The sequence below is a fragment of the Erigeron canadensis genome, chromosome 9 (assembly GCF_010389155.1).
Source record: "Erigeron canadensis isolate Cc75 chromosome 9, C_canadensis_v1, whole genome shotgun sequence".
In the NCBI taxonomy this organism is placed as follows: domain Eukaryota; kingdom Viridiplantae; phylum Streptophyta; class Magnoliopsida; order Asterales; family Asteraceae; genus Erigeron; species Erigeron canadensis.
The window spans coordinates 10743576-10770174 of record NC_057769.1 but is presented as its reverse complement, the minus strand read 5'-3'; the positions used below and the strand labels follow the sequence as shown (position 1 = coordinate 10770174).

The window sequence follows — 26599 nt, the reverse complement described above, 5'->3', positions numbered from 1 at the left end:
TGAAGGTATTGTAATAACCATGCTTAAATTTCTCCCTCTATATACACACATATAATCGTAATTTGACATTCAAGAGATCTTATGGGCTTAACAACATGTTATAGGGTGGTTATGTTAATGCTTTCTAATTTTTGGTTTTGATAATTTGAAAGAAAAAAAAATACACTTAGAAACATATGCTAGGTAATATGGGACTTCTATGGAAGTGTTCCATGAAATTTGGTGTAATATATATAAAAAGGCTAACTGCACTAAGAAGCTCACGCTTAAAGAACTTAATTATCCATCTATGGTAATGCAGGTTGATACTAAATCTGCATTTGAGGTTTTTTTATGAGAATTGCAACAAACACGGGTCTAGTCGATTCAATCTTGCATCTATAAAAGAAGGATCAGGGTTGAAGATTACAGTCAAGTCAAAATAGTCTACAGTTCACTGTAATAGACCTGGAGATATACTTCATGGTGAGTTTTAGGAATCGCCTGTGTGGCGAGTTACTATTCGGCCACGTAACATCCTGTAAAATTTTACCAAATCGTATCCCGTCCGATCTTTTATTACGGGTTATTTATTTTTTTTTCCACAATTTTTTTCCTTTTGGGTTCTCAAACAATATATTGCAACTTTCTAATGCCTATATCCCGTACCATTACCATTATTTGGATTTTGTCACATCGCATTCTGTTTGAGCTTTTTATTACGGGTTACTTATTGATTTTTTTTCCACACCTTTTTTCCGTTTGGGTTTTCCAAACAGTATAGTATTGCAACTTTTTAATGGTCATGTTTCGTAATGTTATGTACCTTATTCGGTTTTTGCACGCTTTTTTATAGGTAGTTTCAACTAATATATTGAAAACTTTCATTCGACCTTTTTCTTTGTGCATATTAAATATATGTATTCCACTTTTAGATGCGTTTGTGGTATTTTTTTTTTAGAACGGCATAATTTTATTAATATATACAACTAGCAAGACACTAGCTGTAAAAAATACAATTACAAGAGAAATCTAGATATCACTAAAAGCAAACTAATCTAGACCCTACTCGATACATAAACTGCAAAACGAGCCTAAGAAACAGGCCAAGACATAAAGCTACGAACATACAACTTGAAGCATTAATCAGTATGCAACAGCTTGACTAGCCACTCATCCCAAACATAATGCGTTTGTGGTATTGCTTTAAATAAGTATCTATTTCATATGTCAAAAGTTTGAAGCTAACATATATAACGACATACCATAAGTAACAAAATTTAATCACAATAATTAAACTTCACAATGCTCAGACGGAAGTTAATGTGGCTTTAACATTATACATTTGAAAAAAGCTTATTCGTGACAGAATGATTTTTAATTTTAGACGGTTGAAAGTTAATCACAAGTACATAAAACAATACAACTATTTTAAAGCGAAAATTAAGTCTCATAACGTGGGACTCGGAATCTACTAGTTTTAATAAATTTTAAAGATTTCTTATTTGAACTCCTACTCCAAGTATTACAAATCAATTAAAAGGGGTATGGTTGGATGGTAAACACCCCTGTCTCTGGAGATAGAGATCGTGGGTTCGATCCTTATCCCATGCAAAGATTGGAGTGCCTTTTTTACCATTTAGGTAGAAACTGGACGGAGTAGTTCCTAGTTTTAGGACCATAGACTAATATATTACTCGTACCTTTTTGCTGAGGTAAAAACTAAAATGGAACACACTTTCTAATTCCATTTCACAGTGTGAGTGAAAATCAGAACAAGGATACATACGCTCAGCTCCTTAAACCCTCATTCTCCTTCCTTCTTTCTTCAATTTATTAGGTAATATTCCAATCCCTCATTTCTTTCATCTTTACATTTTTAACAGTTAAGATTTCATTTCATATATATATATTAATATTAAAAATTAATAACAAAAACCCTAACATAAATCACTTTTAATAATTCACATTCTTTCTGTTTGCATGTATTAGTTCTTTTGTGTAACAGAAAATAATAAGAATGCCCGATAAAGGAGGAAAATCTGCTTTAAAATCTCCAGGTATCTCTAATTCATTTTTTAAATTTTTATCTTATTTTTCTAGGGCTAAAATAACAATTATTTAATTTGTGAATTATTTATTACAGGGAAAGATAAGGGATCAAGGAGAGTTCAGTTTGATTCTGAAGGTATATATTTCATTTAATTAATACAAAATATAATAAAAGTTAGTGGCTTTTATGTATATGATTTTTACATTTGGAAAATGTTTATGGATTTTGTAGATATGTTTGATGAAAAGTTCGAAACGAATGGAAACGGGAACAATGATTCCGCTTTCGCTAAAGGTATGACTTATATAAGCAGCAGTTTAGTGCCATTTTGTAAATTTTTTTATTTACTTTGTCGTTTGCGTTTACGGATATTGTCGTCTAGGTGATAAGGGCAAAGGGGGGAAGGGAGAAAAGGGAGGTGTCAGTTCAAAGAAAGAGCCTCCTGCGCTTGTGCTCAAGGTTGAAGAGGGTTAGTGTGTTTCTTGCTTCTTTTCGAGATTTCGTTAATGGCTTACACTAAATGAAGCTGCTTTATATTACTATTTACTGTTCTAGTGCGCTTAACGTTAATTTGGTAATGTTTTGTGTGCATCCCTGAAAGATAGTGACCGAGGTTTGTGTGTTGCTAAGCTATATTGTTTGTTAATTTCTGATATTTATTTAAGCAGAGATTCCTGAAAATGCCGAGTGTTTGATGGACTGCGAAGCTGCACAAATCTTGCAAGGAATTCAAGACCATATGGTGCTACTGTCCAAGGATCCAACAATCAAAATCCCTAGGTGGGAAATTAAATTTAGATCATGTTTATCATTGTAAGTGGCATATTGTGTGGGTCGGACGGTTTGGGTATCAGGTCAGGTGGGGCTGACCCAAAACTCTTTTCGTCGAAAGCTTTTCTACATTTTTATGATAATTTAGTGTGTCAAATAGGATTGCAAAAGTGATTATATTCTTATAATAATCTAGATTTGTATGTCAAATGATTATACAAGGCTTTATGCAAAAAAAACACTTTGGTGACTTTTGATCCATTTGACCTTCCAGATATGACATATCACCCAAGTTTTCTCATATATAAGTTTATGTATCTTCAGTAGGAAAACATACAGCTTGCAAGCAATTGAAGCATGAACGATGCATAATACATTTCTTAACACATATCTCCTTTTTCAGTTCCTTTGACAGGGCATTGCAGTATGCCACCAGGACCAATCCTTACACTGATCCTCATTCGGTTAGACAGATATTGGAGTATCCTTTCTATTTTATGAGCATTAAGATGCTTTACTTTTCATTTTGCTTCCTGTTCCTTTTCATTCCATTTTATTTATATGCCGTGAATTTTTATTGCACTTAAATAATTGTTGGTGATCCTTTAACTCAAAACTAGATCTCTCAAGAACCTAGGTGTTTCTGATGGCGAGGTATCAATTTGAACCTCCAAAACTCTGCATTTAGATATAAAATTTGTATCCTAAAGACAAATTCTATTGATTTCAGATGTGTGTCATTGCAAATACTGCGATTGAAACTTCTGGTGAAGCTTTTGGTCTCTTGCCATCATTGAAGGTATGATACTTTACCCCATTGATCCTAAGGAACTTTAGATATATCAAAAGCATGAGATAAGTTGGTAACCGACACCTTTGCTAGATATATTTATAAACAAAGAAGAATAGAATGCAATATTGGATTTCTTAATCAGAAGCCAAATAAGCTGTGGCTAAAGGGAAACCGTCAATAATATAGATTGATTTGTATGTACGGCATTGGGAGTTACTTTACTTTACTTTTTTTATTTACCATTAAAGGCTGCAGTTTAATGTTTTTGTGGTATTCCAGGCTAAGAAAAGCAAGGTAAAGGAACCCTTGAAAAGTGCGTTGACTGAACTGAAGAAGGTTAAACATGCTACAGAGAGCACCAGAGACGCCATAGTGCTTGATTGATTGAAGGAATATGTATTTCACTGGTAATCTCGTATTTTGTTGACTCTGATGTGTAGGAAAATGCTGATGATCATTTTCTAGAATTTATTGTATAGGTGCAAAAACGCTGCTAGTTGCTTGATTTGTACTCTTTGGCTTCTGTTAACATGTTGTCTTCATTGTCTTACCCATTGCTTGTGAGATAACAATCGATGGTTTGGATTCAGCCTGAGGTTTGGGCCTTGGGCTTGGGCTTAAGCTCTCTGAAAATCAGGCTGAGCAGTGACTGATCTAACCCAATTCCACTTGTGGTCTTTGGTACCTACTGGACTTTTAGAGTCTGCCACCTCGTCCATAGGAATGTAAGCATAGTTACCATTTATTGGACCTGTTACAAACCCTGTGTATCCTGCCATAATCCCGTGGATAGCCGAATGGGCCAACAATGTACAGTACAAATTATCCGTAGCATTAGCTGTAACAGCCCGTATCATGTAAGTAGGATCTATATACTTAATCGTAAACAACTCACCCTTGTGATCTCTCTCCCACCACTTCTTGATCTCTGAATTTAACCATGCCCCGACATCTAAAAAAACCGGATTCCCTGATTCATCCTTCTCCTGTTTCTGCAAATCAGTCCTGGGAATGATATTTTGGCCTGCTCCTTCTGCCACGACAATAACTGCATGCCCATTTTCTTTCAAACGCTGGGTAAGAAACTCAAATAAGCCTCCTTTGCCTTCAAGGTAAAAGTCATTTTCAGGAATCAAACAGCAATCGACATCACAACTGCTTAGAGTTGCATCCAGGGTGATGTGACCAGAGTGGCGACCCATGAGCTTGACCAGTCCTATTCCATTAGGTGCACTCTCGGCCTCAACATGGGCTGCACTAATGGCATGCTGGGCCATCTCAACAGCTGTCTGGAATCCAAATGATCGGTCAATAACTCCCACATCGTTGTCTACTGTTTTTGGAATCCCAACAACTGCAACGTTTAGTTTGCGGCGGTGAAGTTCATTAAATATTTTTACAGCGCCTCGTAGAGTGCCATCTCCTCCAATGATGTACACCTGTAGGTTTACAAATGTTATGAAGCTAGAAGCCTAGAAACACATCTATGTCATCAGAGTATCCTAACCCATAACAAAAGTAATCAAGAAACATAAAGAGAATCTACCTGATTAAAACCGCGAGTTTCAATGGCATTGATGATCTTTTCAAGATCAAAACCGCCTCTGGATGATTCAAGTGCAGTACCCCCTCTCTTATGCCAATTGTGAACCAGTTTTGGATCAAGCCTAATTGGATCAGACGAATAAAACCCACGGTATCCTGCTTTGATTCCAAATATCTCCCGGACCCCATACAACTCCCATAACCCAACAACTAATTCACGGATCACAGTATTGAGTCCAGGACATAGACCTCCACAGGTGACAATGGCGGCATGCACTTGTTTGGGATTAAACAAGATTTCTTTGCGGGGTCCGGCACGATGGTAGGCCAAGTGAGGTGAATTTGTAGGAAAGTTACCGGAAAAGTCAAAGACAATCTGACGTAGGATGATGTCAGAGTGGGAAATGTAGAATCCATCGTCGTCTAAGTGGTGGTAGAAGCTGTTGTTTTGTAAAGGGTTGGTGTATTTACGGAGGTTGGGGAGGTAGTCAGTGAGGCGTGGGAGGCGTTTTATATTGACATTGATCGGAGAGATTGTGAGGCTTTCAAGCTGATCCTGGACGGTATCGGTGTTCATAGTTGATCATTAGTTCAACAGGCAGGAAGAGATAAAGGGAAGCTTAATTTGGTATTGTGGCAAAGGGAAAGGAAATGCATAATTTCATCCTAACACTTGTGAAGCCACAAAAGTTGGACTGTTAAAAAACAATCCGAATATTACTCTACAATGAATATGCATGCATTCATATTTAACCATCCAATATATGGCATTCCTTCTTGTTCAAAGTCAATTCATACTACCAAATACCAATGCTAAACGAAATCAGTTCTTATACGTTATAATTATAATACTAGATTTTAGACCCGTGTTCAACACTGGACACGAGATTTACGACATTATTAAAAATAGATATTAATACTTGTAACTCATAAAAGCTTATAAGTTCAAAGTTGAAGATATATGTAGATATTATGTGTTTAATTCAAATGTCAAGAATGTTAAGCTAATAGAAATAAAACTAATGTAAAAAAATAATATTGGAAGCATATACCCTCATTCAACAGTTGAAAAACTTTTTTATAGACGAAATTTATTGTAATTTCTTTTCTCTTCTCATCTTTGTCACATATTAACACCTTAAAGCCCCTTCTCGACTTAACTCAAGATACTGCGATGTACAATTATTCTTGTGTGAAATCTGGACTTTGTAGATAGAAACCAATTTTAATAACATTGTAAAATAATTATTTTAGTTATTTGTTTTTTATTAATTAAATAAAATTATGTAAAAAACTAAATGGTGACATCATCGAGAGTCAATTTGATGAAATCGAGCGATATTATTGGTTAATAAGTTATAAGTTCAACTGTCTTTATTAATATTAAAATATTACAATTAGTCAATTACTATTAAAATCTTGATATATTTACATTAAATTAAATTTATTTTACATATATATATGATAGAACATATTATTGGATATATATTAATTATTATTTTATTGGATAAATATTAGCTATTATTCTATCGGATATATATTAGATATTATTATTTATTTATTATATCGAAATTATTGGGTAAAAAGTGTAAATTTGTGATGAAAAACAAAAAAGTATAAATTAAAGTCAAAATTGAAAACAAAAGTCAACATTAAAAAATCGAGAGCTATGATTGGTCGATAAGTTATTAGAGCAACTATGTTTTAGTATAATAAAAGATAATTAATATTTTAATTTAATAGTAAAATCTGATACAGTTAGTATTAGTAATGCATTATGCCTATGGATTATGGTCCTTGTAACAAGAGTTGTTAATAAGTAGGGATTCCTTAGCTAAAAGGGTACGGAAGTTTTTTTTTTTTTTAGGAAAATGATAATGACAGCTAACAACTTATTACATGCTTAAAAACTTGTACATTATATATTAGATACTGGCTTTCTGATTTTCCTAACAACAAGATACAAAATTTTATTCACCCAATTAATTTTTATTGACAACCCTAAGGGCTGTCATTAACAAAACCTTTTTTTTTAATATATTTTTTTTCAAAACGACAATATATTAAAATTAAAAGGCCACTAGCAAAGTACTAAAGAGCCCAAAACTACAATAAGCTTTTATTCAAATAGATCAAGACTTAAAAGTTAGTCTAGAGGTTATCGGCTTATGAAGTACTTTCAAAAGTCAATAAGCTCATGTTCATCGGCTCAATTATCTAAGTTTATAAACTCAAATTGATAAATATAAGCTGGAATAAATGATGCCATTAGCATCTAAAGATATTGTTCAATACCTAACAATAGCAAAGACAAAGACACCCTCGAATGTATGACTAGGATTGAGCTAGGAATGCGGCAGGTTAGCCGGTTAGGTGCTTCTTTTTTTTTTTTCTGACACGCGGCGCATACACAAGGGTAATGCGTCACGTTAACCCTAAGCTTCTGACTTGCGACACATCTTATCCTCCAATTCTATACATTCATCCTTAGCGAATATCTTCAACTAGAGGTGCGCATCCTTGATAGTTTCATTACCCAACTTGATTGTTCTAATGCTATGTTTACATCACTTAAATTTATATGAGCCTACATCACTCGATATCTCCATACCATTCATCACTGCTCTTACCCCCGCATTGCATGAATTTCATGATAATATGTATTAGCATAGTATCAGCATGATGTAACGGAATTAGATTAATTTGATAGAATTAAATTTATTTGATAGACAGTGTTTGATGATTATTTATAGTGGTTGCAATCCTTTATACTCCATCTGTCCCACTAATTTTTCCACTTGTAAAATTTTAAAGTCAAACTTTACGAACTTCGAGCATAAATATTTTTGTTTGTGTTATATAATATTTGATGAAGGTTGTATGGATTAATTGTGTTTTAAATGTGTGTTTCATTGATATAACTTTCATCAACTATTATATAACTCAAATAAAAATATTTATGATCAAAGTTTGTAAAGTGTAACTTTAAAAATTCAAAAGCAGACAAAGTCTAATGGGTCGGAAGTAGTATATATATACACATAAGGTTTAATGGTATAAACTAGATTTTAGACCCGTGTCCAACACTGGACACGGGGTTTACGATATTATTAATATTAAATTTTCATACATTTAAGTAATAAAAACTTATAATTTTGAAGATATACGGTTTTAAGTGTTATATTTTGCAAATTATAGTATAATGATAAGAAGTTCGTCACTGTCACTAGCCGAGACGTACATCTTGATGTAATTGTTTATCGTAGTCATTCCACAAGGCACATGCTCTAATAATTTTATATTGTTGAATATTTTAAAACTAGTTATACTCATAATGTGATAGTATTATAAAAGATAATTAAGAATTAAAATATAAACTTACTTGTAATCTTGTACTTGACATTCAAGTATATGTATTTGATCAATTTAATGAAATTGAGCGATTTGATTGGTTAATAAGTCATTAGTTCAACTGTCTTATAGTATATATTAAGATAAGATTAAGATTAAGATAAGATTAAAAAGATAAGATTAAGATTAAAATTGTATAAGACTACAATATACTTGCATCTTTTTAAAAATAAAAAAAGTTACGTAAATTAGAAAGTTGTACTCGTATTAATTAATACACATATGACATGCCACCTGACGCCTGAAACTCGGGGTTTTTGAGAGGGGATGTTGTCTTGTAAACCATAGATCGAATCTCAATTCCTCGTAGTTTTGGGTATTTATTTTTTCGGACGTATGCGGGCCATGTTATCGCACTCTTAGTCTCGTGTCTCGGGTTCCAACATCTAGTATATTGTCTACTTGGATGTCATTGTTAAGGTTCGAACCACTAACCAGCTAACACGTCTATTTAAAAAAAATAAAAATAAAGAAATACACATGATATTTATTTATTATGTATCGATAGGCATGTTCCGGGTGAATTTATGAGCATATATATTGTCTTTGAAATAAAAAAAATCCTAAACGATATATTGCATTGATTCACATTAATTCACAAAAAGGTTGTAAACGTGAATCATTTTATAATGATCAAAGGAAATTAAAGCTTTAATTGTTAATTATCAGAATATTTCAACTCATGTTTTAGTTATATTGGTATATTGGTAGTATAGATATATAAACCACTAACAAAATATGTCGGTATCTAACATATATATATTTAAAAAAATTCGAAAAAGAAGTAAAATTAAGATGTTTTGAATATATATAATTACGTTACACAAAGAGCTACAAACTAGTTCTTGATAACTCCATTCCTATTAGTATGGCGATTTTGTGTAGAAGGACTTGAAAGTAAACTTTGATTGCATACATTTTCACCTGACTAAATAATAGTCCAAGATATATATAGTCCATATATATAATAATAATAATAATAATAATAATAATAATAATAATAATAATAATAATAATAATAATAATAATAATAATAATCCATAATCCATGCATTATCCGATAGTATTTGGTGTTTTTTCTTTGGAAAGGCAATATTATTTGGTGTTCGGATATGCTTAATTCGGATATATAGGATAAACACATACACAAAAAAATAACTATTTAATACATTGTTAATAAAAATATAATAATCTATTGCAATGTTAAGTTTTAAACTTATGATAACTTTAGTTATCTCAGTTAATACGATCAACCTTGATACATATAGGATAAACACATACACAATTATTGATAAAATATAATACGGAGTAATCTATTATATCTATCCATGATTTGCAATGCTTTAAAACTTATGATAAAACTTTATCTCGATCAGTGAATAAGATCAACCTTAATTAATTAAAGAGTCCTAAACTATAACTATAAGTTCTATAATATTATGTTCTATATATACCAGCTATAAATAATAATTACTAGCTTACACTTTCGGGAATTAACAACTTTTTAAGAAAAAAAAAAACATGAAGATGATTAGGGTTCTCTCTACCCTCTTCATCACTTTCTGCTTGCTTCAATCTTCTTGTTTAGCAGTCAAAAACAAAAAGGTTCATATATTTTATGTGCATGCATGCATGTATTTTCATACGTACAGCTTTTGTTTATATTGAATATATGATATGTGTGTGTGTGTGTACGTATGAAGTTTTTAGGTACAACAAATAATTAATGTGTTTGTTTATATTAATTAATTATATGCAGTCTTATATAGTCTACTTGGGAGGACATGATCAGGATGTTAATGATGCATCTAAGATTACAGAAACTCATTTTGATATTCTTGGTTCACTTCTAGGAAGGTAACTAATTAATTAAATCTTTATACAAAATACTACTCCATAATAAAAATTTATGTTTACTTCTGTATATACATAATGTTTATTTTTTGATAGATGTTTTTGTGTTGTTCAAAAAGTGAATTTAATTAATTTTGTTATGTTTTATTTGTAGCAAAGAGAAGGTTGATGAAGCCTTGATTTATTCTTATAATAAACAAATTAATGGTTTTGCTGTAAGTCTTGATGAGGAGGAGGCTGCTAAATTGGCAGGTAATTAATTTATCTATTACCATGGTTAATTTTAATTAACAAGAATATATTTCAACTGTTAATGCATCACTTTGCAATATGTGTTAATGATATATTATGATGGTTAATTTTAATTAACAAGAATATATTACCATGGTTAATTATAATTAACAAGAATATATTTCAAATATGATGATGATATGTTGGTCTAATATCAATCGAAATCATGTAGAACATCCGGATGTTGTGTCGGTGATTCCAGACGGACAAAGGAGGTTACACACGACTCGATCCTGGAGTTTCTTACAGCTTGATCATAATGGTTTCATTAACCGGACGTCTTTGTGGTCAAAAGCCAAATTTGGTGAAGATATCATCATTGCTAATCTAGACACTGGTATAACTTGTTTCGTGCTTTACCTCTCGATATATATATATATATATATGTTCTAACCTTAATTTGACATTTTTTCATATAACTAAATAATCAGGTGTCTGGCCCGAATCTGAAAGCTTCAATGGTGATAGTTATGACCCAATTCCAACAAGGTGGAAGGGCGGATGTGAGAACCAAACCAGAGTTCCTTGCAACAAGTATGCATATAGTTCTTTCATTATTATTATTTTTTTTGGTGATCTATTTTTGAATAGATTTTGTATGCCATAATATTTTTTGTATACACAAAAATGTCAAGTTTTACTGTTTATGGGCTAATTAAGTGTGGTTACACTTATTTCATTTGTATCATAAATTGCAGAAAACTTATTGGTGCCAAGTACTATAATAGAGGTTATCAAGCCTTATATGGTAAATTGGATCCTTCAATGAACGATGCGCGTGACCATGACGGACATGGTAGCCACACGTTATCAACAGCTGGTGGTAACTATGTTTCTGCAGTGAGCATCAACGATATCAAGCTTGGAAACCCAAAAGGCGGTTCACCAAGAGCCCGAGTGGCAGCTTACAAGGTCTGCTGGCCACAAGTCCCATTAGGAGGTGAATGTGCTGATTCTGATATCGTGCAAGGTTTTGAGGCTGCCATAGAAGATGGTGTTGATGTAATTTCAGTATCTCTTGGTGGATCCTCGGTTGATTACAAGGATGATCCATTAGCCATTGCCTCATTCCATGCTTTCAAGAAAGGTATCTCTGTTGTGTTTTCTGCAGGGAATGAAGGGCCGGATCCCAAAACCGTCACCAATGTTTCTCCTTGGGTTATAACTGTTGGAGCTAGTACCATAGATCGCGAGTTTCAATCTTCTGTTAACCTTCTTGGTGGACTCTCCCTAAAGGTAGTTAAAACATCCATAATCTATTGGTTTAACTACTGTATTCGTTAATATAGGTTGACAAACGGGCAAGGTTGGGTTGGGTTAATCTGCCACTTTCTTATCAGTTTTTAACTTTTTTTGTTAAATATGCAGTACTGATAACAATTTTAACATAAAAGTTCAAGTTTTTTACTTGCACAACATGAATTGACCAATTCAAGTAAATGGGTCGAAACAGAACTACTTAGCTGGTTGCTTTTCTTGAGCTATAACATATTTATTCTTAATGTACCTTAAAATAACAGGGATTGAGCATGTCCAAAGCTTTGCCGACTCGTGGATACTATTCTCTACTTAACGCTGCAGACGCTAAAGCTGAAAATGCAACCGTTACAAATGCGTAAGTAATTTGTATATGTTCTTTTCTTGGATTAGTTTTCTTAATTTCTTTAAGGTTTGGAGTATTATAATGTTCATAAAATTATATTTATATATATGCAGGACCCTTTGCCAGGAAGGTGCACTTGACCCAAAGAAGGTCAAGGGCAAGATTTTAGTGTGCTTAAGGGGAGGTAACGCAAGAACTGACAAGAGCGCAGCAGCTGGTAATGCTGGTGCTGTTGGCATGATTCTTTGCAATGATAAGACTACTGGGGAAGATACAGTAGCTGATCCTCATACCATCCCTGCAACACACATTACGTATGCTGATGGGCTTCGTCTCTATGCCTACCTAAACTCTACCAAGTAAGTGTACCATAATATAATAGATTGCAACTTTGACATCTTAGGCATGATTGAGCTGATACGGGTTATCTAAAGATCTTTTACATGAAGTTCAAAGGAAACGAGTCAAAAGTCACCGACATTAGTCTGCCTGCAAGTTTTAACACTTGACATCTATTTATTTTTATTTTTTGATGCAGTAATCCAAGAGGTTACCTCACCCATCCTGTAGCTGCTATAAACATAAAACCTGCTCCATCCATGGCATTATTCTCCTCTAGGGGACCGAATAAAATCACACCCGAGATCCTCAAGGTGGTTGCTTTACCAAACGAAATTTTCTTTTGGTTGCTATATATCGACTAAATATTAATCATACTTTTTTTCTTACATCTGTTACAGCCTGATATTACGGCACCTGGAGTGAATATCATCGCAGCATACACCCAAGAAAAAAAACCAGTACTTCCATATAACATAGAATCAGGAACCTCCATGTCGTGCCCACATGTTTCTGGCGTTGTTGGTCTTCTTAGGAACCTCCACCCTGACTGGAGCCCTTCTGCTATAAAATCGGCTATCATGACCACTGGTAATTAAACATTTGATACTAATTATCTTATTCTAGCATGTTATATGTACTAATGTTGATGTTTTTTTGCACAGCAAAAATAAAAGACAATGCGGGAGAGCTTATGACGGATGAAACAAAATCAGCTGCAAACCCGTTCAGCCGTGGAGCTGGAGATATTAATCCAAACCATGCAATGAATCCTGGATTGGTTTATGAGTTAACTGTAACTGACTATCTTGATTTCCTCTGCTCTCAAGGATACAACAAATCCATGATTCAGAGGTTTTCTGGTCAGCCAGTTTACGAATGTCCTACAAACGTCAGCATCTTTGACTTCAATTATCCTTCCATTACTGTCCCTAAACTCAATGGAACAGTAACTATCACACGAAAGTTGACGAATGTGGGCAAGCCTGGCACCTATGCAGTTCATGTAAGGAAGCCCGTCGGGGTATCAGTGGACGTGACGCCAAAACTGCTTACCTTTAAGAAGAAGGGTGACGTGCAGAAGTTCGAGATGACAATGAAACCCGATGGCCCACATGCAACTCATGGTTATGTTTTCGGGGATTTGACATGGACCGACGGAAAACACAATGTGAAGAGCCCCATTGTGGTTTCTGTGGCTTAAATAGTTGATTAGTAAGTAGTTAGAATGAGTAATGACTTGTTGCTTGTTCTTTAGCTTTTTATTCATTTGGAGTTTTAGAAGTTATTTATTATTTGGATTTTTATATAGGAAAAAGGGTATTTTTTAAAAAAATTTTGGTGTTGCTTAAATATATGTTCATTGTATTTTATATTTATATAGGAAAAAGGGAATTGTCTTCTCCAATCCTTTTCAACTAATTAAGGTTCGTGGTAGGCTGGTATTGTTGTTCACACCAAATGCCACAAGTGATCAGACCTAAAGCCCTTCAACAATGTCTTATTTCCAGATAAATGTGTGATAATTCTACTATTTTTAGTGGAAATGTGATTAATATGTGGTTCGAGACTTGGAGTGGTGTGTATGTGGACAATGAATCATTTACGGCTAACAATACCGGACCGTTTTTTAGCCAAACACAATGCCCAACACGTAACTCCACGACATATAATCGGAGTAACCCATTAGCTTATACGAGAGCAAGTACCCGTGCGTTGCGGCGATGAGATGCTGGGGTGATACTTAGGTCATAGAGTATGATAGGTTATAGGAGTTGATATGTCATAAAGTATGATAGTCAAATGCCTTAGCCGTACGGGCTCCGCCCTCGGATATAAAAATTTGTCGAAAGTATATCGAATGACATCTCCAATGAAAGAGCATGGAATTTTAAGAACACCCATACAATTTTTATAATTTATCGATGTATGGTTTTTGAGATAAAAGATTTTGAATGATTTGAAGGAATAAATGATTTATGGAGGAGAGAGAAAAAAGATGATTGGTTGAGATTTGAGAAGAAGTTCAAATTTTCGAAAACGGATTAGTTATGCTTTCAAGAAGTTCAAATTTTCAAAAATTTGAATATGTAACCGTTCGTGTATTGCTTGTGGCGGTTACTTCCTTGCATGTCTATGTTTATATAAGGCCACTTCCATTCAGTTTTAGACAATTCAAAACGTAAACACATAACAGATCAATTTTAGCATGGCTTCAATCATGTTTCAATTAGAAATTTGCGTCCAAATAATAAGCCATGTACGATAACGGTTAGAATTTGCGGCTATGGAAGCAACCTCTATATGGAGATGTTAATAACATAGGTAGTATTGAGATGATCCTGATGGACGAACATGTAAGTATTCTTTGTTTGTGAATTTTTCTTTTTTGATTAAATTACTTTTTAACATAACTTTCTTTCGATTTTATAACTAGCTTTTTAACATTCTAATGTAAAAACATTTTCATTTTGACTGTTTGATAAAGTGGTTGTTGATGCAACAATCGGTTTTATTCCAACCGACCAGTCATGGTATTCAATGGAATGTGTGAACTGTTCTCAAGAAGTTAAGTTGACCGATCTCTACATGGATGCAGTCGACATTATTGATGCTTTAAGGAACAACAAAATGTGGATTTGTTGTTCATGTAACAAGGAAGGAGTTCTCATCAATCCTAGGTATATATTTATATTTCATATTAAAATTCTATAATCATTAAGTTGTGTGGTAAAATTGTATCTCTGTTTTTTTTTTTTTGTAAGTTTAATATGCAAGTTAGGATTGTAGATGCCACTGGTGCTATTGGAGTTAAAATGAATGATCAACAAATTTCAAATCTTATACAAAGAACAGCCTATCAAATTTGTGATGAAAATTATGAGGTATATTTGGTTTATTTTAGTGCTAAATAAGACTTTTCTATGCATTTTAAGTCATTAATTTTTTTTAAAATGGTCATTAGTTGTAATAGGAGTACATTTACTTCGCTACATGCATGCTTGAACTGGTGTTAAAGAAATTATTTAAGGTTATAGCGCATCCACGTGGATCTATATATCAAAGTGGTAGAAAATTCATAATACCTATCACATCCAGGTAACCAACATAATCCTTCTTATATGTGACTACTATGGGCAATCAATTTTATAATTTCTCTCTGACGTGCAATGTACGCGTTTTAAGCCCTCGTGTATCATTAATAGATCCCAAGGTATATCTAGCATTTTTCTTCTTTAAATTAATCAACGCATAAGAATATTTTTATTATATCAAACTCAGTTATATTTATTCATTGATACAATCTTAAAATAAAGTTTTAGAAAAATTATTTAGGGTTGTCCGTGCATCGCACGGGATCTAAGCACTAGTACTAATACAAATCCCCTCCAACTCATCCCTTATAGGCTTAGGCCTAACCACTGGCGTGGAGGAGAGACATTTTAGTCCAATATTAATTATTATTGAAGATGATGAAAAACGGAACCTTTTATATGTTTCATGAAAACGGACAAGACATTAACGGTAAGTACATTGGCGTGGAGGAGGGTCTGCGTAGGATTGACCAGATTAATGAACAGAACAGGTACGAATTGAATATTATAATAGGCGTCCGAGGATGAAGGAGGAGGAGGCTGCCCGCGCCCTTGAAAGGCTGAATTAATACACGCGGAAGCATGGTTTTAATTTTCCTGGTGAAGAAGAAGAAGAAGAAAAACCCCGGCCACCAAGGATGATTAACGTGCGTATGTTGTGTGTTTGTGTTTCTTAATAATCTTCTCTTCTGTCAAACTTATATTTTAGTCCAATATTAATTATTATTTGGTTTAATTGTGGTTGCTTTATATGCTCCTTGTATCTATCTATATCTATATCTATACGCATATTGACCTCTTTTATTTTAGGAAATTCAACACTTTTTTTATACCCAAAATACCCTTATTTCTTAATCCTAATTCCCTATAAACCTAATCTATACTTTTATATTATTTAACAAATAAAACAACCATCTCAATATCATTAATGATTAAATTACAATATCAGTTATTTATCCGAAATATCTCCATTAATTAACCTTTTAAATCAATTACTTTTATATCAATTATCTATATCAGTTGCCGCCGCTGTAGCCACCAACAGTAGCCCCCACTACTACACCGTTGACGCCACAACCACCACCGCATTGCGTGGGTACCATGCTAGTTGTATTATACAAGTATTTATATGGAATTACTTATTCGACGCCGCCCAATAATTAGATTTATATTTTCGATATGTTAATGAGTTCAAAGTGAATAAGAGAAAAATTGTAGGATGGAACTTTTTTAGTGGGTGTGCTGTATATAGTATTTTTGGAAATTTTTTTTTGTAAAAATAGGAACCCTGAACACCCGACTTTGTTTTTTATGGCAAGTCAGGCTTTTTCGGATGGTTTGGACTTCCTAGACATCATATGATTCCAGGCACCATTGCTATCGCTTAATCATAAAATCTTACCTTTGTTGTTGTCTTTTGTATAAGCTTAAGATAAGTCAGTACCCTTTTTGATTATGGGAGAGAGTGAAATAGCTCTTCAGATGTACAGGAGAATCCAACAGTTCCGTGATCTGCTTCTGGGCATGGTGACATGGCTAATTTTGATAAGAATGTGAGCTGCCATCGACTCAGCTCCAATGAGTCAGCTTAGAGCCTTAGACTCGATCAGCATGGTTAGGTGGGAGGATACTCCTGGTCGCTACGAAGAACAGAAGGATGAGTAGCCCGGACAGGCGCAGTGGATGAATGTTCATGGTCCTTGCGGACACAAGCCGTCGCTGGTTTAAACTAAAAAATAAAAATACCCAGCAACCCACAGTAATTCGTGTAATCGTCTCCATCAAATGTTATTATTAATTTCTGACCGGAGACTATGCTTATAAAAAAATAAATCCTTACACCTGCATTACAAATTGAATGTTTACCACCAGAATTTCCATGCCACACTTCATTACACAATGTATACCACCTTAATTTCCATGCCACACGTCTTCCCAGATTACACAAGTTCGAAAGTCCTGAGGAAGTAATCTATTCAAATCACTTTTTTTTGGTGCAAGAAATGTATTTCAATACTAAAAGCCAGTGGGCAAGGGGTTGATAGCTAATTGGTGAGGTGTTTAACCTTGAAAAAATTCATCTGAGTTTGAGTCTCACTTCTCACATGTATGTGATTAATTGATTGGGGTGTTTCGAGAGTCTTCGTTTTCCATTTCAAATGTTCTTGTAATTTAACTGTAAAAGTAGAATAGTACGTGGTAAAAAAAATATATATATACTAAAAACTGGTGTCATTTGTTATTTCTTCAATAAAGAGGGGGGTGGGGGTGGGTTATTTCCAATAGGTTTCACATCTCTACACTAACTTAACTCCCAATCTTTTTTTATTTTTCAGTCATTGCCAACAACATAGTGGGTTAGTACTTAATAATATTTGATCCTGTCACATATGATGAAAAGTAACATCCATAATAGAACACGTTGACATATTGATGTCTGGGTGCAACTCTATTATATGTATACAATATAGATACTATAAGTTGACATTTAACCCAAAACAACTACTGCTTCGAAAAATGTAGATAACTTTACTATGTATTTATAAATATCGTCAATAAAAAAAACTAACGAAAAAAACCTAACAATCTATTTTGTCACCAACAGTTAAAAACAACCTAAAGTTGGAAACATGTCTGAAACTCCCTATCACACATGTTTTAAATAGTAGCAGAAATAACATAAACATTTTCAAACAACATCAGGTCTTGTTTGTAAATCACAACATCATTATTGCCAGGTGACAATTTTAGACGGGGGATAGAAAATGGACCCGAGAAAGTGGATACTCCTTTCCAGAAATCCAAACACCGGTCTGTGACCATTGGATGTCCTCCCAATCAAGATTCTCTTCTATCACCTACAAACCCCAACACGTTCACTTCCCATGAGAGGCAGTTCAATAGTAGAATAAGAACCGTAGTGTGTAAAATGTAGAAGATTAGCGGTACCTGTAGATGTTCAGGTGGCAATGGGATGCCAATAGAGCGCATAACGGTCTGAGGAAGAGGCTTCTTACACTCGGACCATCTAAATACATCCATCATATTGTTATTATTATTGCTGTTATGATTATCACTATCTGCACCATTTGTCTCTGTCTCATTTGCCGCTTTCACTAACTTCTCCCCATTGAAGCAAAGCTCGTACCTTCACAAAAACATAACAATTGAGACTTCACAATAAACTGAAGTAATAAAGATAAGTAAATAACAAAGATATTAACAAAATAATCAAGGCTTAAAAAACAAGAGTGTAGGACAACCAAGTTTCTTGTGACTATTATATTGTTATGTAAACATGTAATCAATGAAAAATAGAAATTATGCCATCTACACGAAGCATATGTCATTGCACAATCAAATACCAGAGACATATTTGCTTCAAAACCTACCTGCGTATACGGCTTTCCAGGTACAGAACTTCACCCTTCTTCAATCTTGCAGAAGTAAATAAAGGCTTCTTCAGACCTTTGTCCGCTATAGCGCTTATACTATACTTGATCCTGCAAATACATACAACCTTACGTGATACTCACATAAAAAACAATCAAAGTCTAACATAACTTCTAAAAACTTGATGAGTGAGTAGTTGCTGAAGCCATGTAACTGACGTAAAAATAACAGCAGCATGAACAGGAGTTTTAAAAACAAGAAGAGCGCCAACCAGCCTTTGTGAAGACATACCATGGTTCATTACAAAGGTTGTATTGTAATGTAACTTCACGCACAAATCTTTGTTGACGCAGCGCATTCTGGAAAAGGAGACAAATGTAAGTGATGTGGATTTTTGTAAACATACAACTAAGTGATATGCATAAGAAATGACCACACTTTCATGCTTTTACAGGAGACAAAATAACAGGTCCTATACCTAACAACAATTTCAAAGAACTATTCATAATATACAGAAAACACCAAGTTCAATATAAAGTGCATAGGAAGTCAAGAAGAAACCAAGCCATCACAAGTCTCACTTGCTACCCCAAAATAAGTTTGTTGTTTTCCTAATTCTGTCATGTTACTTTCTTTTTCTTAGAATGGGTGGAGGTAAATCAAGTAAATAAACTGATACCACAGTACAATTCTGAATGGAAACTAGGACAGCAAGGTTAGTGTCAGGACAGCATCATATTAGTAGTGAAATATGACACATACTAATCTTAATATTTTATATTTAAAAACAACACAAATATAAAATGTCTATGAGCATGATTGTATTTCTGACAAATTGAGGGTTCCTCATGTTTAACTTGTTGGCTTTGTGTGGTAATGTTGTAAAGTGAAACTATTAAGTGAAATATATTGTTACACTGTTATACATAAGGAGAAAACTACACTTCCACTCTTCCAGATAACAGGACAAAATTCGTCTAACATTAAATATTTTTCAATGATTTTTAGCTATGATGTACGAGTATATGATTTTAGATCACCCTGCTTACTAGTTTCCGGATCACCTCGTTGGGTATTTAAAGGAGAGTGAACATGTAGATAGCAAACCAACTATATAAGTGCATTTTTATGCTATGCTGAAAAACATGAAGGAAATAGTACCGAAGCTGCAGCTCTGGTAGTCATTGTGCGTTCCACAACAACAGGAGCGAGAGTAGGTTCCACAGTGGATGTATGTGTAAGACAGGGTTCAAGATCAATTGTCCCACCACCTTTCTGAGAGATATAAAAAGGAAATGAAATGTGGAAGTCAAAGAAAAAGGAAAAAGAATGCATAAAATAGCATATGCTTATGACCTTCACGATGTAACATCGCTCTACACGGTAACTGCACCCAATAGCTGCTCCCCATGCACGAGAGCGCACATTATTTCGTAGTGTAGATATATAACCTACAGAATTGCCATTGTGTAACATTAGCAAACCTAAACAAAGTAAGATTAAATAGCATGAAAAAATGAATTTTCAGAGGACATTGTATAGTTCTATAGTGAAGAAACACAGATATTTAATGTATTTGCATCCATGTAAACATAAAATTCACAACATATAAAGAATGTCAAGTGTAAACATACAATCTTGGGGGGGAAGGACTCTGACAGTAGCCCGTAACTCCTGAATAGCAGGTGGAGGTGGAGTTGCAGTTGGGCGACAGTAGCCAGTGTGCATCAAAACTGGATAAAGAAAAAGATAACATGTGATAACTTACAATCATATAAACATGAACACACAAACCTTTTTATCTGCAAGTATCAGAGAATGTAAGCACAAAAAAAGGAAGAAGAATGAAGGCATACCAGCAACAAGATCAGAGTCATCAGTGTATATGTCTGTTCCCCAGAGCTGCCCACCTTTAACCTGCACATGTCACTTCCATCTCAAACATGAAAAGAAACTAATGGCCAGGAAATAAAATAAGATGAACATCAAAGTTCAAGAATTATTTTACACAAATGTAATAAGCTACACCCTATGTAACATTGGAAGCATCTAACTTACTTGTCGGTTGGTAGCTGAAACATGCTCAGCAGGTATACGGATCTCTAGAGTAGGGCCAGTTTTTGAGCTTTCAGATGTGTTTGATGGTTGATATTCCTTCCATAATTTTATCAATTCTTGCATGCATTCACCAACTCTATAAACAACAGTTGATACATCACCTTTTCCTGCATTCACAACATTAAAATCTTTCATATGCAGTTAACAAGAAAAATGAACTAGATTGTAGCCAGAGTATCTAGATGCACATTAGGAAGAAATGTAATTAAAAAGAAGACCATCTATATTCAGACTATTTAACACTCGTTAGTTGTTTCCACAACAATACACTAGCATCTTTGGCCGCATAAGTAGAAAATGTATAACATCTTTTTCTTTGAAAACCCATAGGTCATGTTTGCATGTGCTTTCAAACAGCTTCTATAAAAAAAGCATTCTATAACCATTTACTATGTGAGTTAACCTTGACGACTTTTGACAAAGTAAATCTTCACTAAACAAAACTGTGTACTTCTATATAGCTTTTATAGAGGTTAAAAAGATGATACAAACCAATAACACGACATGAAGCTTCTACCCATATCCAACAACTTAATAAATCTAACATAATATTAGATACCATAATATTTATGTTATCTTTTATATGGCGACATCTTCTAGAATTTAAGCAACCAAATTGTAGATCCCACCATAAGGAATCAAGGTGAAGAACCTGTTACACCATACCACAATTATAAACCTAAAAATACTATTCATTCAACAGGATACTATGATAAGTGGAAAACGATCTTATAAAATACCAGGATTAGGGGGAAATCCAAACCATGGTAAGTTAATTACCAAAAATACATCAATTAGTTATACATATTTAGCAGGAGACACGTATACGATTCTCGAGAAGCTTATCACCAGTTATAAGAATACAATTGCAAGTAAACTCTATATAATAACTCATTATATGAAAATACTATAATCAGGATACTTTTAAACCTAAGAATACTTTGAATTCACAGTGAAAAAACTATTTTGGTATATACGAGGACTAGATGCAAAATTCAAGCCTTGCATGGTAAGTAAATTACCAAAAATACATCAATTAACCATAGTTATGAGCCAAGAGACACGTATACGGTTCTCGGAAAGCTTATCAGCAGTTACGAGCATATAAAATGCAAGCGAACTCTGTATAATAACTACTAGTGTATGTTAGAAATGTGAATGTGCCTTTTACATTCAAATTTGAATGAAAACTCAGGGATTTTATAGCTAACATTACTAATGAAGTAGTAAAGTATCGTGTAAATGCTTATATTATAGGAAACTAAGAAACATTGGAAGAGGTGGGGTAATAATAAAAACTGTTCCTGATGGACAAATCGAGAGAACTGTATAATTGCATTTACACAATACTTTAAAACAGCGACCTCTCCTAAAAAAAGAACGCCCGCATCGGCAATCTAATTGAATAATTAGTATTGGGTCGTGTATGTATATCAAACATCTTACCCCAAAGTCCTGAACTATAATCAAGCAACTAGGAGGTGGCAACCCAAAAAACCTAAATTGTAATCTTGCTAAAACATATCCATTGTATTTCACAGGGCACTTCCAAATAGATCCACACTCCAGCATGTTACATGTGAGTTGATGGTAGGATCTAGAACCAAAGGTCATTGTAATCCCTTCAACAATAATATTGGCTTCATAATATATTGATTTTCCAAAAACAATATGTAGAAAGTGTAGTACTAAACTACTAACAACTACAATTATTACTCATTAGTGGGTGTATTGTTTTGTAGATCAAACAGAGACTTTAAACAGATTGACTAGGAAGACAAGGGTTGTCAGGTTAGAACATAATTATATATTAGCAGACCTTGGAGAGAAGAATAAAGAACAAAGATATATTATGAAGCACAAACTGAGAGAACGGTATAATTGCACTGGAAAACTTCAAGTTATAATGAACAGGCATAAAACTGGTTCAAAGATAATCAGCTTACCAGTAGACCTGCAATAAAAAAAAATTAAAAAATAAAAAAGTTACCAGATGCTTTAAGCTAGAAAACAACATATATAGAAATTACCACACAGAAATTACAGTATTTATAGTCCTACTTAATCTAAGAGAACATACCCATCATTATCCTGGCGAGATCTGTAACGTGGATCTCGATTTCCAACCTGTGGACTGCCCCTGGGTCGAAGCATCCTTTTTCGTTGTTGAACACCATAATTGAAAGCATCCCTCTCTCTATCAGCACTCCCTTCCACATCCATACCTCCATCATCCGAATCTTTATCAAATCCTTTGTTGCGTCTTTCAGATCTCTCCCCTTCAACATCCACATCTCTCTCCATCCCCTTATCTTTAGATTCCTTATCTAAGTCCTTTGGTTTGTTTTGCTCCAATGATAGATTTCCCTGTTCCAAAGCTCTGGATGATGATACAATTGCATCTTCCTTCTCATTCTGCAAACCCTCTTTCTCTTTATCTTTCACTTTATCTTTTTCCTTCTGTAAATCTTTTTTATACTCCCACTTGTCAGCTTCTCTTTCTTCTTTACTTGGATCTTTCATCTCAATATTGATGTTACTCCGACCATCGGTTCTATCTTTGTTAGTATCTCCCCATTCCCGGTGTTTTCCATCTTTCCTCTTCCTATCCCTCTCTTTGAGCCTATCCTCGGCTTTCACATCAACCTTGTTTTCAGAAACAGCCTCATGTGTTTCAGTGTAATCTTTCGCTTCGGTGGTCAAGTTTTCTTTTGTAGTCTCGATGTGTCCACGAACATGACTACTGTGTGCCGCACGATATGCATCCGAAACTCCATCTGATGTATCAGGATACTTCCATGTCCTGTGGTGATCTTTTGATTCTTTGAATTCTTTCCATGGATCATATGCATCCTTATCTGTCTTTGGTTCATTTCTATAATCAGAATAAGCATCTCTCTCATACTTTACGTCTTTATGATCATCCCCTCTGCTTGTATACCTAATATCCTTATCACTTTTAGCACCTTGATACAACTCTTTTGACTCTGCCTTCACATCACGGTTCTCAACCTTGGTATTACTATCCCTAGTATCAACCCTTTCTTCAGGCTTAGCTGCATGAACAGATTGGGAGTCATTCAAAGATGATGGTTGCATACGATACACCGAATGCAACGGGGATCTTCTACTATCTACTTCAGTCCGGGGGACTTTTGGCATACGTGAATCCTGCCCCATATCAAAAGAAGCAGCATGGTAATCACTGGGAGCAGATTGAGTTGATATCTTTGGGTATACGGGTAAGCCAGAATCATCCTGGGTGTGCGGGGGATATCTTGAAATGGAGGAATGACCTCCACTATCGTCATGCACCCTCTTATTAGGTGTACCGCTCATACTGCTCCTGCAATATCAATCTAAGTAACTTGAAAGATGGTTTTGTGTCGCGTTTATGTCATTTTGTAACTGTAAAATCTAAACAACTATATAGATAAATTTAACATTTACATACTAACAAAAGGCACTTTACAAATGTAAGCAATATAACAAACGCGCAATAAAGAGTATCAACACCATTCATCTTCCTATTACAAATTTCAAACTTAAAAATTACCGATAAGAAATGACTTGATAAGTGAAATGAACAGATAGTATAATCAAGCATTTTAATCTTCATGAAATGCCAACCTACTTTTTGAAGTATACCATTATAGTGAATGTACTTTTAGTACATCAAGTCACTTAAAAAGATATCTTTGTGTCTCATTTAGGTCAGTTTGTAACCGTTAAATTTACCATTTTTATAATAAAAATCCAAACTTTTATATAAAAATCACACCTTACTATGTATAGGTTTATCATTTTTATACAAATTTTATTAAATATCAAAAACCAATTTACATTTTAAACAAAATGACCCACAAAATCATCTCTTAATGATATATAATTATAAATGTCACATTATATATAATTCTTAACATTTATATAGACATCAAAAATTAAACATCCTCAACATATAGATAAATATAAAAAGATGTTTAATTTATAAATCTTTTAGCAACTAACAATTGGTACTTTATGCACAGAATCCATAAATCCAGGAAAAAAAAAATCCAAATTCAAAACTATTATTTATAAAAGAGAAAGATAAGAAATTTATTTACATAATTTAAAGAAAACAAAAAGACAAGAAAACAATCAGACAAAATAATTAGACAGAACTGCAGAATTAGTACATGCTGGAAAGATCGAAAGGGAGACAAAATGGAGGGGTTACAAATGTTGTTAAAATTTGGGAATTAGGGTTTGAAAGCAGGAATTAAAAAAAGAAAAGAAAAGGGGGGGCTGGAGGTTGAGCAAGAAAAACTTACAGAGAGTTTTAATGGCGATCGAGAAGCTGTGTAGGGGATGAGAGAATGTAGTCCGCGAGCACTTGTTTATATTATGTTTCTAGACCGACCCCAAATGGAAATCAATCAAATTATATAAGTATTTTTTACATTTTACTTTATTTCTATTTTTTTTAAAAACTTTTTTCCAATCTTTTACTAAGTTTTTAGACCATTAGATGTATTTAACGTGCATAAAACAACTTATACTTTTCATATTAAAAGCTCTATCTCTGATTTTCATGGTAAATATACAAATAATTAATGCACCTTAAACACAGCCATAAGGGCTGTATTTAGCAAACCCCTAAGTATTTTTCACGTTTTACTAAGTTTTTTTCAATCATTTTACGTTAATATTTTTTCTATCTTTTATAATGAGAAAAAAAAATACCATGTTATAAAATGATATCGAAAATTTTTAAAAAATGAGAAAAAAAAAATACCATGTTATAAAAATGTAATCGATAAACTCATGTGTTGCTATTTAATGATTATTGCCAAATTAATAGTTACATGATCGTACAATACATGGTATAATGGAGATGGCAGTGGTGGCAGTGAGGTGATAGCATTGTCTTTATTAATATGAAATTTAAGAATTCATAATGAATGTTGTAAATTAAGTTCATTAATAATATTATATATGCTTCAAATAAATATTATAAACATTTTTAATAGAAATCTTTAAAATAATTAATAAAAAAGGAAATGCATTTTAGGCTTTACCAATAACATAGTTGAAAAATATTAAAAAAAAACAACTAAATGTTATATAATGTAATATAAATAGATAGAGATATATCTAAACGTATTGGTGACACATCGGTAAAGCTTTTGACCTATGGATTTTTCACCATGATTTGAGTCTCACTTTTTACATGTGTAGGGATGGATTATTGAGAGGTTTCCAAATCCTGATTAGATCCTAGGCATGCATATAATTTAATAGGATTAAAATAACTGTCGTAAAAATAAAATAAAATTTAGTTTATATTTCAAATCATTTCTGCTTTATAACCTA

General features: G+C 33.6%; 4 protein-coding genes across 4 annotated transcripts; 2 read left to right on the top strand and 2 right to left on the bottom strand.

The window, feature by feature from the left end:
* Positions 1–1716: 1716 nt before the first annotated feature.
* Positions 1717–4146, top strand: LOC122582092 (DNA-directed RNA polymerases IV and V subunit 4-like). The gene is made up of 10 exons (XM_043754445.1): positions 1717–1819; positions 1972–2039; positions 2126–2167; positions 2264–2326; positions 2415–2501; positions 2701–2812; positions 3207–3284; positions 3424–3457; positions 3534–3602; positions 3876–4146. Exons 2-10 carry the CDS (start codon positions 2000–2002, stop codon positions 3978–3980), a joined length of 630 nt encoding a protein of 209 aa, XP_043610380.1. The 5' UTR covers positions 1717–1819; positions 1972–1999; the 3' UTR covers positions 3981–4146.
* Positions 4147–4198: 52 nt separating this feature from the next.
* Positions 4199–5728, bottom strand: LOC122582091 (ATP-dependent 6-phosphofructokinase 2-like). Its single transcript, XM_043754444.1, has 2 exons — positions 5143–5728; positions 4199–5035 (listed from the first exon to the last, which is right to left on the bottom strand). Exons 1-2 carry the CDS (start codon positions 5716–5718, stop codon positions 4214–4216), a joined length of 1398 nt encoding a protein of 465 aa, XP_043610379.1. The 5' UTR covers positions 5719–5728; the 3' UTR covers positions 4199–4213.
* Positions 5729–10304: 4576 nt separating this feature from the next.
* Positions 10305–13842, top strand: LOC122583186 (subtilisin-like protease SBT5.4). The gene is made up of 10 exons (XM_043755610.1): positions 10305–10408; positions 10560–10657; positions 10869–11033; positions 11128–11230; positions 11395–11932; positions 12217–12311; positions 12413–12658; positions 12838–12952; positions 13040–13229; positions 13304–13842. The coding sequence occupies exons 1-10, from the start codon at positions 10305–10307 to the stop codon at positions 13840–13842; spliced, it is 2193 nt and encodes a 730-aa protein (XP_043611545.1).
* Positions 13843–18242: 4400 nt separating this feature from the next.
* Positions 18243–25634, bottom strand: LOC122582085. Its single transcript, XM_043754437.1, has 12 exons — positions 25558–25634; positions 23325–24590; positions 23191–23198; positions 21185–21351; positions 20983–21043; positions 20761–20859; positions 20483–20577; positions 20288–20401; positions 19418–19485; positions 19126–19236; positions 18683–18881; positions 18243–18591 (listed from the first exon to the last, which is right to left on the bottom strand). Exons 2-12 carry the CDS (start codon positions 24581–24583, stop codon positions 18481–18483), a joined length of 2292 nt encoding a protein of 763 aa, XP_043610372.1. The 5' UTR covers positions 24584–24590; positions 25558–25634; the 3' UTR covers positions 18243–18480.
* Between the last annotated feature and the right edge of the window lie 965 nt (positions 25635–26599).

Excerpts from the sequence above, each read along its gene's own strand:
- LOC122582092 (XM_043754445.1), top strand. The coding sequence starts at position 2,000 with ATGCCCGATAAAGGAGGAAAATCTGCTTTAAAATCTCCAG. Across the intron at positions 2,502-2,700 it reads TGTGCTCAAGGTTGAAGAGG|AGATTCCTGAAAATGCCGAG; the intron begins GTTAGTGTGTTT and ends TTATTTAAGCAG. Across the intron at positions 2,813-3,206 it reads CCAACAATCAAAATCCCTAG|TTCCTTTGACAGGGCATTGC; the intron begins GTGGGAAATTAA and ends CTCCTTTTTCAG.
- LOC122582091 (XM_043754444.1), bottom strand. The coding sequence starts at position 5,718 with ATGAACACCGATACCGTCCAGGATCAGCTTGAAAGCCTCACAATCTCT. Across the intron at positions 5,036-5,142 it reads AAACTCGCGGTTTTAATCAG|GTGTACATCATTGGAGGAGA; the intron begins GTAGATTCTCTT and ends GTAAACCTACAG.
- LOC122583186 (XM_043755610.1), top strand. The coding sequence starts at position 10,305 with ATGCAGTCTTATATAGTCTACTTGGGAGGACATGATCAGGATGTTAAT. Across the intron at positions 10,658-10,868 it reads GGAGGCTGCTAAATTGGCAG|AACATCCGGATGTTGTGTCG; the intron begins GTAATTAATTTA and ends GAAATCATGTAG. Across the intron at positions 12,953-13,039 it reads TCACACCCGAGATCCTCAAG|CCTGATATTACGGCACCTGG; the intron begins GTGGTTGCTTTA and ends CATCTGTTACAG.
- LOC122582085 (XM_043754437.1), bottom strand. The coding sequence starts at position 24,583 with ATGAGCGGTACACCTAATAAGAGGGTGCATGACGATAGTGGAGGTCAT. Across the intron at positions 20,402-20,482 it reads AGCGATGTTACATCGTGAAG|AAAGGTGGTGGGACAATTGA; the intron begins GTCATAAGCATA and ends TATATCTCTCAG. Across the intron at positions 18,592-18,682 it reads TGCCACCTGAACATCTACAG|GTGATAGAAGAGAATCTTGA; the intron begins GTACCGCTAATC and ends TGGGGTTTGTAG.